The sequence below is a fragment of the Taurulus bubalis genome, assembly GCF_910589615.1.
Source record: "Taurulus bubalis genome assembly, chromosome: 11".
Taxonomy (NCBI): Eukaryota; Metazoa; Chordata; class Actinopteri; order Perciformes; family Cottidae; genus Taurulus; species Taurulus bubalis.
This window is the reverse complement of record NC_136599.1, coordinates 15,667,644-15,682,608: the sequence shown is the minus strand read 5'-3', so window position 1 is coordinate 15,682,608 and position 14,965 is coordinate 15,667,644. Positions and strand designations below refer to the sequence as shown.

The following is a 14,965-nucleotide window of genomic DNA, read 5'->3' as shown; positions in this document are numbered from 1 at the left end:
GAGAACAATAAAATATTCCTTGTACTCCACTAAAAAACAAATGTGTTTTGACACTCAGGGCAGATGATTCCCCAATGATGCATCTGTCAACATCAATTTTCTCCAATGTAATTTGACTACTAATGAACAGCCCAACGACACGATCACATTTACTGGTGAAGACACAGCGAATTAGTTCCTGGAACAATCTTATTTCGGTTCCTAAACTCACTGCATGTGGAAATGGGATTTCACTTTCTGATTGCTATTGAAGCCAGATGATTACATGAGATCTGACAGATTCAATTGAGGCCGAAAGACGTGACTCAAGCGAGGATGTAAACACAATCATTCCTTAGATTTACAGGTAAAAGATGGGCACGGAGGAAATATGAAGAGATTCTGCACTGGAGCATCTGCCATAGGACCTCTCTCTTTTGTCCCGCCTGGTCCTTCCATCTACTACGTCTCACCTCCTGTCTCTTCTAACTGTATGAATGGTATCCTTTAGTTTTGACTCTTGAGTGTATGTGTAGTCTGTCCATTAGCCAGGTTTTTGTGGAAGAAAAATCCATCAAATATTATCATTCTGTGATCACATGGAGTAATTGTGCTAATGTTATTGGTGTATCATCTATGTACAGAAATGCAATGCATGTATGTGGTTCAAACGGTGAAGTCTACATTATCTATTATTTTTTAATTGACTGAGTTAAATTAAGTCTCAGAATTACGGCAAATACTGTGCATCAAAACCAGGCCAACTGTAATTATTACAAAGCCAATGTGTGTTTAACAGAGTTTAAATTTGATTTGCTGAAAAGTATAGTGAATCAAAAGAAAGAAAATGGCAGTGGCTCTGCTGTGTAGATTTTGGAAATAGAGAAAGCCACAAATGCAAACTGCAGATATTTCCCATGAAACGTCAGGGAGACCCCTAGGTCGCAGAAGATTTATCTCGCCATCAAAATCCTCAAAGGGAATCAGGATTCTTTCATGCTTCCACTCCATCTGCCTGACCCAACTAGCTTCTCCAGGCAGGTGAGGAGAGACAGTTCGAAGTGAAGAACCTCTGTTGACACGCAGCGTGGTGGAGAGGGCGAGGTTTGACATGCTCTTTGACTTCTTCTACGCAGTCTCATGGCTGTCTGGCTCTGCACACTTTCATGCTTATGCTCACACACATAGCAAGGCTCCGCTGCTGTTCTAGCCACCTGTCAACATAGAACCACGAGTACTGACACTTTTAACTGTCTCTCTCCTCTTATATTTAATTTTCCTGCCAAAACTCCTCCAGCTCCTCAGCTGTCCCACGAGGCCTTTTGCTTTGAAGAGATACAGATAAGATAGGAGATGTCACTGAAGCAGCCAATCAGAAACTTGAAATGCCGCCTGTAATATTTCTCTCTCTTGCAGCAGATAAGATAACGGTTTAAAATCAATAGTCTAAATTTGACCTGCTAAAACCATTTCAAAAGAACTTCACAGTATATTGAAACACTGTGTGGCTTTGATTTCTACTGGGAAATCCCACTGCGTGTAAAGTAGGCATAAAGTATGCTGAACAATCTATTGTACATCATCATTCATCCTACCTGTCATAGTCTCCGTTGCAGAGCGCTCTGACAGGGATGGAGAAGGGCTGCCACACAGGGTTCAGCGTGTTCTTCACCACTTCAGTCTTATGGCAGATGGTGAACCTGGAGACGCAGGTCAATAGGGATTTAAAATCCTACAAGACGAATCTCTAAGAGAAAAAAAAACCCAGTGATGAAATCTTCCTGCTCTGCTTTGCTTCGAGACCATGCCTGCATCAATGTATCTCAATGCTGCTGACTACAAGGGATTTAAAAAAAAAGTTCAACCCTGCAGGTACATTTGTTCTTTGATCTCCACACCCTCCGACCTGTCTTTGTTAGGCTAAAGCAGAGGCCAGAGACCAACTCACGTGCCATCTTCATTGCTTCTGTAGAAGACCATGAAGGGGTCCGACTTTCCAAAGAAGTCCTTTTTATCAAGTTTGTTGGCACAGAATTGCATGGTGGCGTAATCCTACAGACAAAGGAAAATAACAGAGAGTCAGAGAAATGAAAAGACAAAAAAGTAAAGGACATTGCAAATCCATGCTTCTGCCTCTGTTTGCCTCCTGTTGTTTGTTTATACATGCTGTGTGCCAAGATATAAAAGCACTGAAGCACCAAATAAAAGCAAAGTGCTGACTGAATTCTAATTAGAGCAGAGTGAAACCAGCCAGTGGGTGCTCGTTTCCCAAATCTGCAAATGCTTTCATTCATTACCATTTCTTTCTTATGCTACTCCTGCATAACAACAGTGGATGGGATAAGTGGTATCAAATTGAAAATACCTTGTTGTGCAGCATCTAATCAGTATGAGAGACCATGCAGAGGCACAGAAATGGATTCTAAACCCTGCATAAGGAGGAGGGGGAGAGGGGTGTACCAAAAGGATGTGGAGGGTGCGAGTGCAGCTAATGATACATTAGAAAGGCTGGTATTACCATAATTATATTCATTTAGGCAGCTTTTCAATGTGTGCTGCCATTACAAGGACAATGAACATGCCTCAAAATGGTAATGGCTCCAGATAGTCTCCCTGTGGTCAAGATATTAGTCTGCATTGTAATAATAATTAAGCATAGTGGACGCAGTCTGGACAGGACCATGTCAATGTCAGAAGAAATTCCATAACTGACTGCTTTTATCTCGAGACTTAAAAAAACGTTTTTTGGTCCGTGCCATACCATAAATGTAAGTGTCTTATTGTCATATTATAAATAATGAGATGTGATACCAGAAGACGTTTTGGGGCCTTCAACCGGCAGAAAGAAGAGCTGCTTTTACCCTGCTGGTCTCCTAAACTTTTAGATTTTGAAGTGCAGCTATTAGATCTGAGTCAGCATGGTGCCTCACTGGGTTTCCATCGATTGCTTTGACCCAGATCAGTGTGGTGCGCTCTGCCTCTGACCTGCCTCTCACTGACCTGTCTATCACATCACTTAAAGCCTTGGACAGGACGCAGACCAGCCTCTGGGGCAAACGCTCAGAAAAAGATGAATGTTACTATGTGGATAATTGTTACAAAAATTACTCTGAGATTATTCTCCAAAAAATGTAGTTAATTTGATTATCGCCTTTGTCTAATCACACTTCATGTTACCAAGCAAGGCCGTGAAAATGTTAAGACGAAAGCAAAGTTAAGAGCGGACTAAAACAGACAGTGGTGAATAAATGAAGCAGGGCTGCTGTATATTATATTTTCATTCCCCAATGTCATTATCAGTTGTTATCTGTGTTTCTACTGTACCACTTACAATATCGGGAGAGAATATTTTTTTTTATTTTGTATCCCTGGATATGGATCAATAAAGGTTTAGATGAAAGTCAAGATCATCAGTGGAGTGGCTTTTCACAAGATCATCTACTTTTTTAGTTTCATTTTTCATTGTGGCTTGTTTTGAGAACTTTAAGTTTCCTTTGGTCAGTTATCCAAACCCTTAAAAATAGAGGCATCCTATAACTGTTCTGCTTAACGCTGACACAGCCTCTGCATTTACACTATCATGGCCACACTGCGCCTTAAGCCTTCATTAGGCACGGATAACACATACCCACTTTGGTGCCTTGCAGTGTTCTCTCATTAAGTATGGAAAAAAGGCAGAACATGCATTTCAGCCACTGAGGTTTATGAGCAACGAGGGAATACTGAGTGCAGTCTGTATCCTCTTTTCCATTTCCCTGCTCCCCAAAGATATCGCTGCATGGGGTAAGTGTTAGAGCAATGCACACTGTCACTTTCAGAGAATCAGACTGGTCTTTCAAAGAAATACGAAGCAGTACTTGAAATGAGGCCTTGGGTGAAGGATTTCTATCAATGTGAGGAGCAGTTTTATATATGCACAAAAAGAGAAAACAGAACAAAAAACTTAAAGGATAAACTGAAGAATACTTCCTTGAAGGAAAGACATCATACAGATCAAAAACGCAATGGTAATTGGCCTTATTGATGAGTATATGAATGGATGGTTTATCGGAGTACAAATTAATGGTAAACTGGTGAGTATATACTATACATACACTTGCAAGAACTACAGTATATCTTAATACTAACTAAACCATACTTGAACAGGCAAACATTTTAAAAATATCTGTCATATGTAGAGCGTTGTGTGGTTTACTTCGATTTGAATCAGCCTGAGCTGCAGCTCGACTGTGAGGATGAACTGAGAGAGAGAGAGCCAGCTGCTGCTCAGTGTGTTACATGTGCCAGAGTTAACGATAGCCAAGAGGAAGCCTTTGATCCCTGCAGAGGCTGTCGCTATCTCTAATGATACCTGGCAAATCCACCACCAAGGTGAGAGCCAACCAGCCTCTTGGTTAAGAATCCCTGCAGAACTTCCCCAGCCGATTTCCACTCTGCTGATTTCAGTTTCCCTAAACAAGAGTTGCAGTGTTTCCCTCAGGCGAGGCAACAACTCAGCTGCCGCCATGTATTGGTCACACACAAATTATAAAATAAACACCATCCAGATGGATGGTAGCAATTCCAAACTGCTATAATTCACAGGTGCGGGACTTGTTCTCACAGCGGGGTCTTCAGATTATTCAATTATAGTACATGTTTTCTCTCAGTTCCCTGTTCTTTACTTAAACACAAGGTGTTTCTATTCAGGGTGAAATTCTGTGTAAACAAGGCAGGTCTGGAGTGACATGTCAAGCCTGTGTCTATCTAATGGAGTCTGGGAGAAAGGAAGTGGTAATTTATACCAGTTATGATCATTTGCATTTATATTACAAAACCTTTCTTGAAGTGGTGCTTTGTAGTGATTATGTGAACTGCTATCATTGCAGATCCACTGCACCTGGTGACTCACAGCAGCCCATCAATGACTGTGCTTGCTTCAATCCAGGAAGAACCAAATCATTAATGTAAAGTCATGGCAGTTTTCTTATAAGAATGGCTTATCTTTCTCACTCTAATCGGTGACTGTTTATTAATCAGGAAATAAATGGTGCTATCCATCAAACTTCCTCAAAGTCAAGCACAACAACTGTGAAATCAGGTGTTTTTTTACTCCACATGTATGGAAGTTACAAAGCTTTGAACCATTAGATGCCGACATGCATATCATAAAACATCCACACAGTAGCTACTGCTCAATGACTTGTTTATAGCCTCCGAGGGAGATCAGTTGTTCTGGCCAATAAGTCTTGATACTTCTACTGGCAGCAATATATTGAGATTGCTATCTTCATTTAGCAGTGCAGAAAGAAAGCCAATGGGCATTAGTTGACACAGGTTATTAACACAGATTCATGGATTACCACACCACACATTGAAGGAAAAGAACGAAAGCAAGCTCATTAAATAGGCATTGAAACTCATAGCATATTCACTATGTGTAGAAGTTCCATTTGACAAACATAATTGCAAAGAGACATGGCGTATCCTGCTGGTTTAATGGAGGCTGTTATGACACAATATATCTAACTGAAGCCAAGGCTATTAAACAAGCCACTTCACTCAGTATTTGCAAAATGGGACTTACACGAAATGCACCATTTCCCGACAGTGTGTCGCAAACAATTTCACATTGACATGGCGTAATCAGTTACACTCAATGTGTTCGATTGAACTTTAATGTGCCATTGTTAGGGCCCAATTCGAATTAGATCAGTGAACATTGCAAAACATTTGTTATGAAGCCCATGTTGAAAGCAAATTACAAAATACAGGGGTTGAAACCATTTAAACTTACTCTGCAGTTTCCCAGCTCCTCAGCAGACAAGATAATGGTCCCACATTTCTTCCCTGGTATGCCACTGTGAAAACAAATAGTAATCATTCACTCTTACAACAAATATCATACACAGCACAACAATGAAGATCCACTTCATCATCTTGTGTGTGGCTTTAATGGCATCGAGAGGCCCCGTATTGACTTTTGCATTTACCACTTACCAAGTCATGCAATGGAGCAAATGGACCACACCTATGATCTCAAGTTTCTCAATGCTTGATGGATGTGAAGAATGTAGTTATTTTAGCAGCAACGTTAACCTTTTTCAGTTATCTTCTGAAAGAGCGTTTAAGTACATCTGTGAATAAGTGATTCTATTTCCACCAGAGAGTATACCAGACACTTCAATAATAATATTAATAATGAGAAAGATCAACGCTAATAAGGCTTTTTATGCAGCCACACTTTTCATTTGAAGCTATGATTGTACAGGTGTATTTTTACATATATTTACAGCTTTTATCATATGATTCATGACAGAATGTGACGGTAGAGTGACAGTCTGACAGCTCTAATGAGCACGTTATTTTGTTTCATCACTGTAACTGACTCAAAGAGCAGTTATAAATACAGGCTCTTGACTTTTTTTAGTACTATGTGGAACAAAACTGCTGAGAAACAAAACTCCTCTGATCCCTGTTTACTGAGAGTTTAAAGCTCCGCGGGTCTGCAGTTGTTTACCGCTGATTCTCGCTCCAGCAGATGATCAAGACATATCGTAGCACAAGAGAGGTTCCTGTGTGTCTGCATCTCTACGCTTCACCTCTTCAGTAGCTCAGCAACCCAATGGTGCTAACAGAATAGAGACAGAGTTGTTCCAGTTTGTTCTAAATGGTTTTGAGCTGTTTTTTTGGAAGAGGAACACAATTAGATCTTTTTTTTATATCCAATCTCTCCAACGCTCTACATCCACTGAAGCTGTGCTACGAAGGCACAGCCCATTCCACTTAACACAGAGCAAGACAGCATATCTACTTTCCCATCATACAGAAGCACTCCAGCTGCTGACACTCCTGTCATCTTTCCGGATAAAGCAGGAAATTACACAGGAGCCCTGCTTTGGCCGTAGCTGGAGAGCAATCATTAGAAGGTCAGACTTGCTGCAGATCCTCATTAGCTATGACAGTTCATCTGACTGGAGTCCATACGGCTAAATGGGAGGTGGAATTTGACTACAACAGCAGATGCTTGCAATAACGCAAACCTGCAATGGCTGAGCATACAGTACTGGGTATGTCAGGGGACCTCCAGTATTATGAGATATAGCGTGGCTTCCTTTTGCTTATCTACTTGTGAAGGAATTGCTTGTAGTATTTTTAGGAAATGGTACAAGGTGCTTCCATTAACTTTTACTAGCCTATCTCAGTTCCCAAGGCCCTTAATAAATGCAGTTTAATACTTCATAAAAGCAACAGTAGCCCCTCAAGTATCAACTTTGAACAACCTTAATATAAATCCACTGACCGATCAGAAATGCTGCGCAAGGAAACTTCCAAAGTGTCATCCTTTGATGAAGCAAATTTATAAAATCACACTCTGAGAGGGCAGAAACACTTAATTTTCAAGCTCCACAAGTACTAATTTCAAGGTTAATAAAACGTCCTTGAATAATGTATGTTAATTAAGTCGCCACTGAGAGAAGAGCTCAGAAACGCTCTCACCGATGAGGCCAGTAAAGCCTGCACACTCCACAGATGAAGTTATCTCCCCCGGGTCACGATAATGACCAGTACTCTTTTCAAACTCACAAATGAGATCCAGTGATTTATAAAATATCCTCTCTAGACACGCTGATTCAATCTCTGCTGCTGAGATGAGAGCAGGTACCAAAGGGGCAATGGTCTTTTTAAATTAGGCTTGCATTATTTAGTGATGCATTTTCTCTGACAATGACTTGTTAAGTTGAAGAGCAAATAAGCACTCACTGCAGTTCCTGTAGCCCAAGAGTTCCTTTTTATTGCAGAGACTGACAATTGTTTCTGCCAGTTCTAACAGCTTCTGCACTGCAATGTGACTGCTGATGATATGAAGTACCCTGTATCAAGAGACCTCATTCACTCCTTGCTCATTCACTGATGGTTCCTTCCTGAGTGGGAAAATGCTTTGATGATGAAATTATGTGAAATGTGATGCTGCTGCCCTCCTTGCCGTACTATCTGCATGTGAACAAGGCCAACAGTTCAACTCCTGTGAGGAACTGACAGTAGTTAATCAGTTGGTCATGTAAATGTGTATTTGTCTTCACTGATTCTGCACTGTGCAAACATTTGACTATTCAAATTACAACAAGCAAACACCATAAGGGGGTTTTGTGATGTTTACCAGCCAGGCAATCCCCAGCTAACCAACTCATGTCAACAAACGATGTGACAACTTCAGTTTTTGGGTTACATCATTAAGTGTATACACGTACAGTATAATGTGTAATATAATATACTTTTCTATGTTGTGTCATAGGAGCTGTGGATTATGGAAGTGGATCTCACTCAACCTTGCAGTCGGGACCCCCAAGGGAATTCATAGAACATCGCCTGTACCAGTGTAACTTCCCTCAGAAATATAGACTTTATTGAGTGTGTTTTAGAGAGTTAAAGTGTGCATTCAAATGAGTTTCTAACGGGGGATTCGTAGTAGGTCAGGGGAAGAGAGAAAAAAATCCACAGTGCTTTGAACAACATTGGACAACATCTCGGCACAAGCTGTTCAAACTAACACAGACATGATTATTCTGGTGGGTCGCGACTAGAAAAGGTTGCGAACGTCATCACAACCAGCAAAGCCAAATAATGTGTTGCTATGATGTCACTTTGTAATTGTGTCATTGGGTAGTGAGAATGTTGCAGCAATGTGATTAAGGATGCACAGATAGTTATCAAATTATACCATAAATTGTATTATTATCAGTTGTCATAAGCAAAACACTGATGCATTGATAATCATTAGCATTAACAATTATAAGTTGGGAGCAGACAAACTCCATGAATATAGTATTCAATGATCAAATTAATTGATATTACTGATGTTAGTCGACATGACGCAATGCATGCTGGGTAGTAAGCACAGCTTAAGAAATCTCTTACAGAAATCCACTTGAGTTTCACAGTAATAGAAGTTGGCGAGAGCTTGTTAAACCACTATTTTAATGCATTGCTTATGCTTAAAACAACTTTCCATGACCCCCTGAGCTTTTCTTTATTTCCACTATGAGGCATAAAGTTCCACTTGAACACAAGAAACATCAAAGTCTAATAGGCAAATTGCATGAAATTTACATAAATAAATGCTGCCCAGTGCAGGATCCCTTTCCATGTTGCATATACCTTGAGCTTTCTTCAGATGTTTAGCCACACCATTGGGCACGCTGCAAGGAAAGCAAACTCAGGGCTATATTGTTCATTTCATCCAACACTTTTATACTTTGCTGGTGATTCAGGGTCTCAATTGGATTTTGTCCAACAACAAGGAATTGAAACATGTTTTATTTTTTAAAGCGGAGACGCAGTGAATGCAGTAAAACAAATACAAATGAAATATCAAACATTACCTATACGATTGGTTAGAATATTGGTTAAATATTTGATAACTTTATTTTAAGGCTGCAGGACCCTCCCATCTCCTCACAGGCCTGACTGAGGATGTTCGTATGAATGATTTAAAGCATTACCAACCTTCAGTTTATTTGAAGAATAAAATTTAAGCATGTATGCTATTATATTACTTAGTTTCTTTACGATTTAATGCAATTTACAGTTAAGATGAACAATAGTAATCATTATGCAAAAGCAATAATGACAGCTAAATGCAGCGTGTGAAGAGCAGACATGAATAAGAGTTTTGATAAGGTGTTCTCGTTCAGAGAAGACTGATGACAGCCTGTTATCGTCCATGGCGTCTGTGCTTCCAGTGAATGATTAATGGGATAAGATGAAGGCATTAAGGTGTCCAGCATCTGAGGAATGCAGGTGAGCAGTGACTGCACTAACCACATGCTAAGTAGCTATGATTCCTAACACCATTCACAGCTCTATATAATTAATACAGTCACTTAAAGGCTTCCCTTGGCACAACAAACATCTCACCATATGGTCCTGATCATTCAAATGTCACTTGGTGATTTGCACTGTAATATTTACACTCAAAATAGCATCATGTTAGCGGGGCTGGCTACCTCCTCTGCTGTCCCTCCTATTTAACAGAAACCCAGAGGATCAAACAAAGCGTCCTGAAAACAACTAACAAGTAGAGACAGAAATGAAACACTGCCTTGTAGCACAGAGTGGCCTCCTTTACACAGAAAGAAAGCTCACCCCGAAACAAGGAGTTAGTCTGCCAGATCTCCCGATTGATCAACTGAATGGAAAGAGATCAAGCAGCATATTTCATCATCGCTACAATTACTTGGCTAAAGTTTCAGATATTGCTGTTCTGCAGAATACCAACGAAAATATCTATTTTCCATTGGAAAAACACATTTGAGTAATGTATTCTGTCAAAGATCATTGCGCATGTCATATTATAATATGGATATCCAGGCTCAATGTATGGCCTCTATAATTTCCCATCTAGAGGCATGACATGGTGATTCACAATTTCTGTATTCTCCATTACCTATCAGTGCGGAGGTGGGGTGGATGGAGGTTGGTGAGATTAAAGTCCGAAGAGGGACAAGGAAGCAATTGTTGATGCCATCCACGTTAGGTCATTAGGATGAGGAATGGGCTTGATATTTAACTAACGCAGCAACGTGTCGTACATATCAGAGTGGGGGAGGGTATAAGCGACCCACACTGCAGCTGTTACAGGGTGGGTCTCCAGTACCTATTTTCCTACTCGACAAAATAAGAAGATTGTTGATTCGCAATTTCACACCCGGGGATAAGAAAATTAAAATATATTATTTGGGAAGGAGAAGTGTAACAAGACAAGAAATAGGATCCTTTTCACTGCACGAGAGAATGATTTCAGTGAGATTGCCATGAATAGAATCCAATAAATCCTTCTGGTTGACTGTGGGATATGGGTAAATGAACAAATCTAACTGGTTTGAGACCAACAGAGATGGTGAGTGGCTTTGTGCCACAGTGGGCAGATCGTATAGTTGAACAGAATTATCAAGGTTGCCAAAAATCTAGATGGGTTCAAATGGGATTATACCCCTAATCCCTTTGATCTTTATACACCGATAAGCATCCATAATCCCTCACCTCATCGGGATTAAAAAAGAGGATGTAAAGTGCACCGGCTAATTTAAAAGGACACCAGAAAACCGAACTGGTCTCAGAGAGGAAAAAGAGAGCAGCTTCCTACTGGTGCTGCAAGACGAACTGGTGTTTGTTTTTAGGTAGCTACAGGCAACCTGAGCCAAGCTCTTTGAAGCTTTGTTAGAATGAGCACAAAGCAAGTAAATAGGGCAAAAAAAATGCTTTGCAGAAAATGTCAGAAGGATGTACCAAACAATGAAGAGTAAAGAACTTTTTGCAGCGGAGAACGAGGAAACGAGGTGCAAGGCATGAAACCACATTGTCACCAACATGTCATCTTTTTCCCCGTTATTGTGTAACCTATTGGGTGCTATTCACTGGATACTTCAGGAATCCCACTGATGCATCGTGACCAACATCACAACCTCAATGAATGCAAATAGTCTTATTATTTACATAATTATGTTTGCTCTAATGTAATTATGACCATAACCATAAAATGACCATTCAAATGCACTCCATTGTAGTATTGATGTCATGAGACTTTTGTTGATGTTTTGATTAAATAAATGATGGTGCAAGCTTTAATCACTTGACAATGTTTGACTTATTGTGGTTTTAAATAAATGAGACATCCATCAACCACCTGCAAGCTAAAAATGGCATATTTTGACGGAGAAAAAAAAAGAGGATTAGGAGAAGTTGTCAATCGTAGCTACAGAAAAAAACTACTCATAGTCATGACTGTGAGTTCACTTCCTCTCTTGTGCTCTCTCCCGCCAACAAGAAAAACCTTCTCTCGAGGACATAACAAGCACATTTAAATTTCCCCATGGCCAGAGCAGAACATCCCTCTCTTTTAGGAGCCGAAAGAGAAGCACAATTCTCATTGTTAATACAGTATTACACATATGTTGGAAGTCCAAATTCACCCCACTTTCTCTCCATGCTGATTCTCGACTCCCATATCCCTGCTGTGTCACAAGGCCACGCTCCCTTTGGCAGTCAAATGTCCTGGTGCTGGACAGCAATTAATGGTATTCATACCATGTTACACTGGGGCGCCCTGACTGTGGCGGTTACTGCTGACTTTAGATTGCAATCTGCTTGTCGGCAGATCGTTTTCGGCTGTTAAATAGATTACTAACGAGGGAGTGTTAAACTGAGGCAGCAGAGCGCTCTTTGAGAGGCTCATGGGGTACCTTTCTATCAGATGAGCCTGTGGTCATGACTGAAATTAACACTGTCTGCTCTGAGTGCAAAACAAATCAGCTAAACTCATCCACAGTAAAAACCTCCGCTGCCCTTGGCTGCCCTTGCACTTGAGGCCTTCATTATATTGCCTTATTATCCACAGAGCTTTAAAAACTAAGACCTTTAAAAACATTGAATGACCTGTCTCTTTTCATGGCAGAAAAAAAGGGAGATCTTTTTTTAGACTTCGTGTGACGCCAAAGTCCTTGAAGAGCAATTCAACTGAATGATGAAAAACTGTTTGCTACAATAGTTGTTCTGCTGAGAGGAGAGTATTTTGCCTCTTATGATACCAGAATGGTCACTAATAAATCCTCGTTTCACCGGACAAAAAGGGTTCTTGTAGAATCAGCACGGCTGGGTTTTTACTCACTAAGCAGGAACACACGTTATTAAAGAGGGACCCTTGTTAGTTTTCAGGCTTGGAGCCCAAATTGGCATTTAGTGAGGCAGCAGAAAGCTCTAATTGTGTGTGATGTCCCGAGGCAGAGGAGGCTGATTACTGTAAGCCGTCTAAAACACTTCACCTCCCGCTTAAGTAATACAGGAAAACATTAGCCTAAACAGGCAAAGAAAACTATCTCCATGCAGAATCAAGAGAACTTAGATTTTGGAATTTCAGACACCAAGAAATGTAACTTCTCTCAGTCACACTCAATATTTAAATCTGGAGGGTTTTTTTTCATCACGGAGGAACTGCCGCTGAGTAGCCCCGAATAAGTCAGGCAACTCCCTTAACCATCAACTTTAAAAGCACTGCGAGTCTTTGAAGTCGAGATGAGACAAGTGAAGTCCTCTGCTTCCGTGTTCTCTGAGAGATCCATACATCTCTGCTATTTGACACAGAAGTTTGACATCTGTGAGAATAAGATTGTAAAAATGTATCAGACTTTTTTATGTTCAATTTGATTGTCAATTCTGATGATTATGGGGTGTAGTACTTTGGAAATAAGGTGTTTAAAGATGCATCTTAGAAACTACTAATGTATCTCAGTGCTAGAAGGTTCTAACTGACTGCTTGCTAAACCCCTCCTCCAAGCAGGTTTACTTACACAACCTACACAACAGAACTACTTGGTTAAGTTCAGGAACAGATCATGGTTCAGTTAAATTAAGTAGCAAACAGTTGTAACGTAACTGGCGTTAGTTACGTAGGTTTTGTGAGTTAAGTAACAAAACTACGGTAAAATATGTCAACATTGACTTGGTTTCACAAGGACACGAACAGCAGACACTAGGGTGAAAGTCTGGTGTTTGTTTGAACTATCCACCTCCCCAAATTAGATGTTGCTTCTGTCTACCTTTGCGTGTCAGCAAGGACCTTTCTTTAAGAAATTACAAAGACTTTCAAGTGTAAATCTGCCACTATTGTCATTGTAAACAATATCGATGAAAGGTGTAGCAACAATAACTAATGGGGACGAGGCTCAGTTAACGGTAAATTATAAACTTCAGAGTTCAGGAAATGTTTCTCCTAACGTCCTGTTAGAAGAATTTTGTGAGAGTCAGTGATGATGATATTGTTCCACTTTGTCATGACAGCACTGAAAGCAAAGTGATGCTTTTTAGCACAATGAAGTCTGATTAGTTGGACTAACATATTCATGGTTTGGGAGCTGCAGAAACACAGGACGGAAGAGAAAAAGGTGTATACTACAGTGCATGGACGAGAACAGTACAGTGCAGTTTACTACTGTATGTAATATAATGCAAGTGCAACCTAAATTTGCAGTAGGAGCAAGCTCAAATCGTGGCACCGGCACCTCGTATAGGCACTTCCTGTGGCACCTCTAGTTGCCACTAGTTTTTGTGGCAAGCTGCCACAACTTTGCGGCATTGCCACAATTTAATCGTGGCACCGGCACCTCGTATAGGCACTTCCTGTGGCACCAGGCATCAGGTGCCACTAGTTTTTGTGGCAAGCTGCCACAAAAACTAGTGGCAACTAGAGGTGCCACTAGTTTTTGTGGCAGCCTGCCACAACCATGTACAATATTTTTACACTTGAATAAACAATAATCAAATACAAAGAAAAACAACTATTTGTGGCATCTGGTGAGATGCCCAGATGCATAGTTTAAGGATGTCAGTAGTCAATGTTGTACTCTCTAGAAGGAGCATTTCCATCATGTGGTTTTTGCATTTATTTGCAAGGTTTCCTTCTGAAACCAGTATTTCTGCACATATTGAAGATGAGTGTTATTGACCCATTTGGCCACAAGAGGGAGTTTACCTTTGTGTGAGCGCTTTTGTCAGGAGTAAACACATGCAGGTATGTTTCTCTTTTAAAATGTTTTTTTTCTGAATTTATAAATCCACTGTGCAATGTAATTCGTTAGCATAGCCATTCATTTTCTGTTTTGATATTGGTTAAATAAATTAAAGATTGGTATTCTGGCTATTGAATATCTATTGAATCAAATATCTGCCTCTTTATCTAATTTAACTCATCATTCATATTTCTCCAACCAAATCTAATATTTATTATGTAGGACTATTCATTTTTTGGTTAGACTTAAGTATTGTAATGTGAATAATGTCATACAGCCTTCATAATAATTGATACTCTTTTGTCAATTTTAATCAAGCCATTCATTTTTTTTAACTCCTTACTAAATCAGACCAAAATAATTAATTGCCTGTGCTGTAATTGAGAAATAAGCCAGGTATGCATTTACAAGTTATGGGCAAAGGCTTTATCGGTCTTTAAATA

General features: G+C 40.1%; 1 protein-coding gene across 1 annotated transcript in view; it reads right to left on the bottom strand.

The window, feature by feature from the left end:
- The window catches only part of cpne5a (copine Va), a gene marked incomplete at its 3' end in the record, with an annotated part of 68,279 nt that overhangs the window by 22,725 nt on the left and 30,589 nt on the right, over positions 1-14,965 (bottom strand). Inside the window, exons 8-10 of the mRNA XM_079225676.1 lie at positions 5,756-5,819; positions 1,928-2,031; positions 1,575-1,679 (exon numbers count right to left, since the gene is read on the bottom strand). Coding sequence (XP_079081802.1) covers positions 1,575-1,679; positions 1,928-2,031; positions 5,756-5,819 — 273 coding nt within the window. The remainder of the gene's footprint in view (positions 1-1,574; positions 1,680-1,927; positions 2,032-5,755; positions 5,820-14,965) is intronic.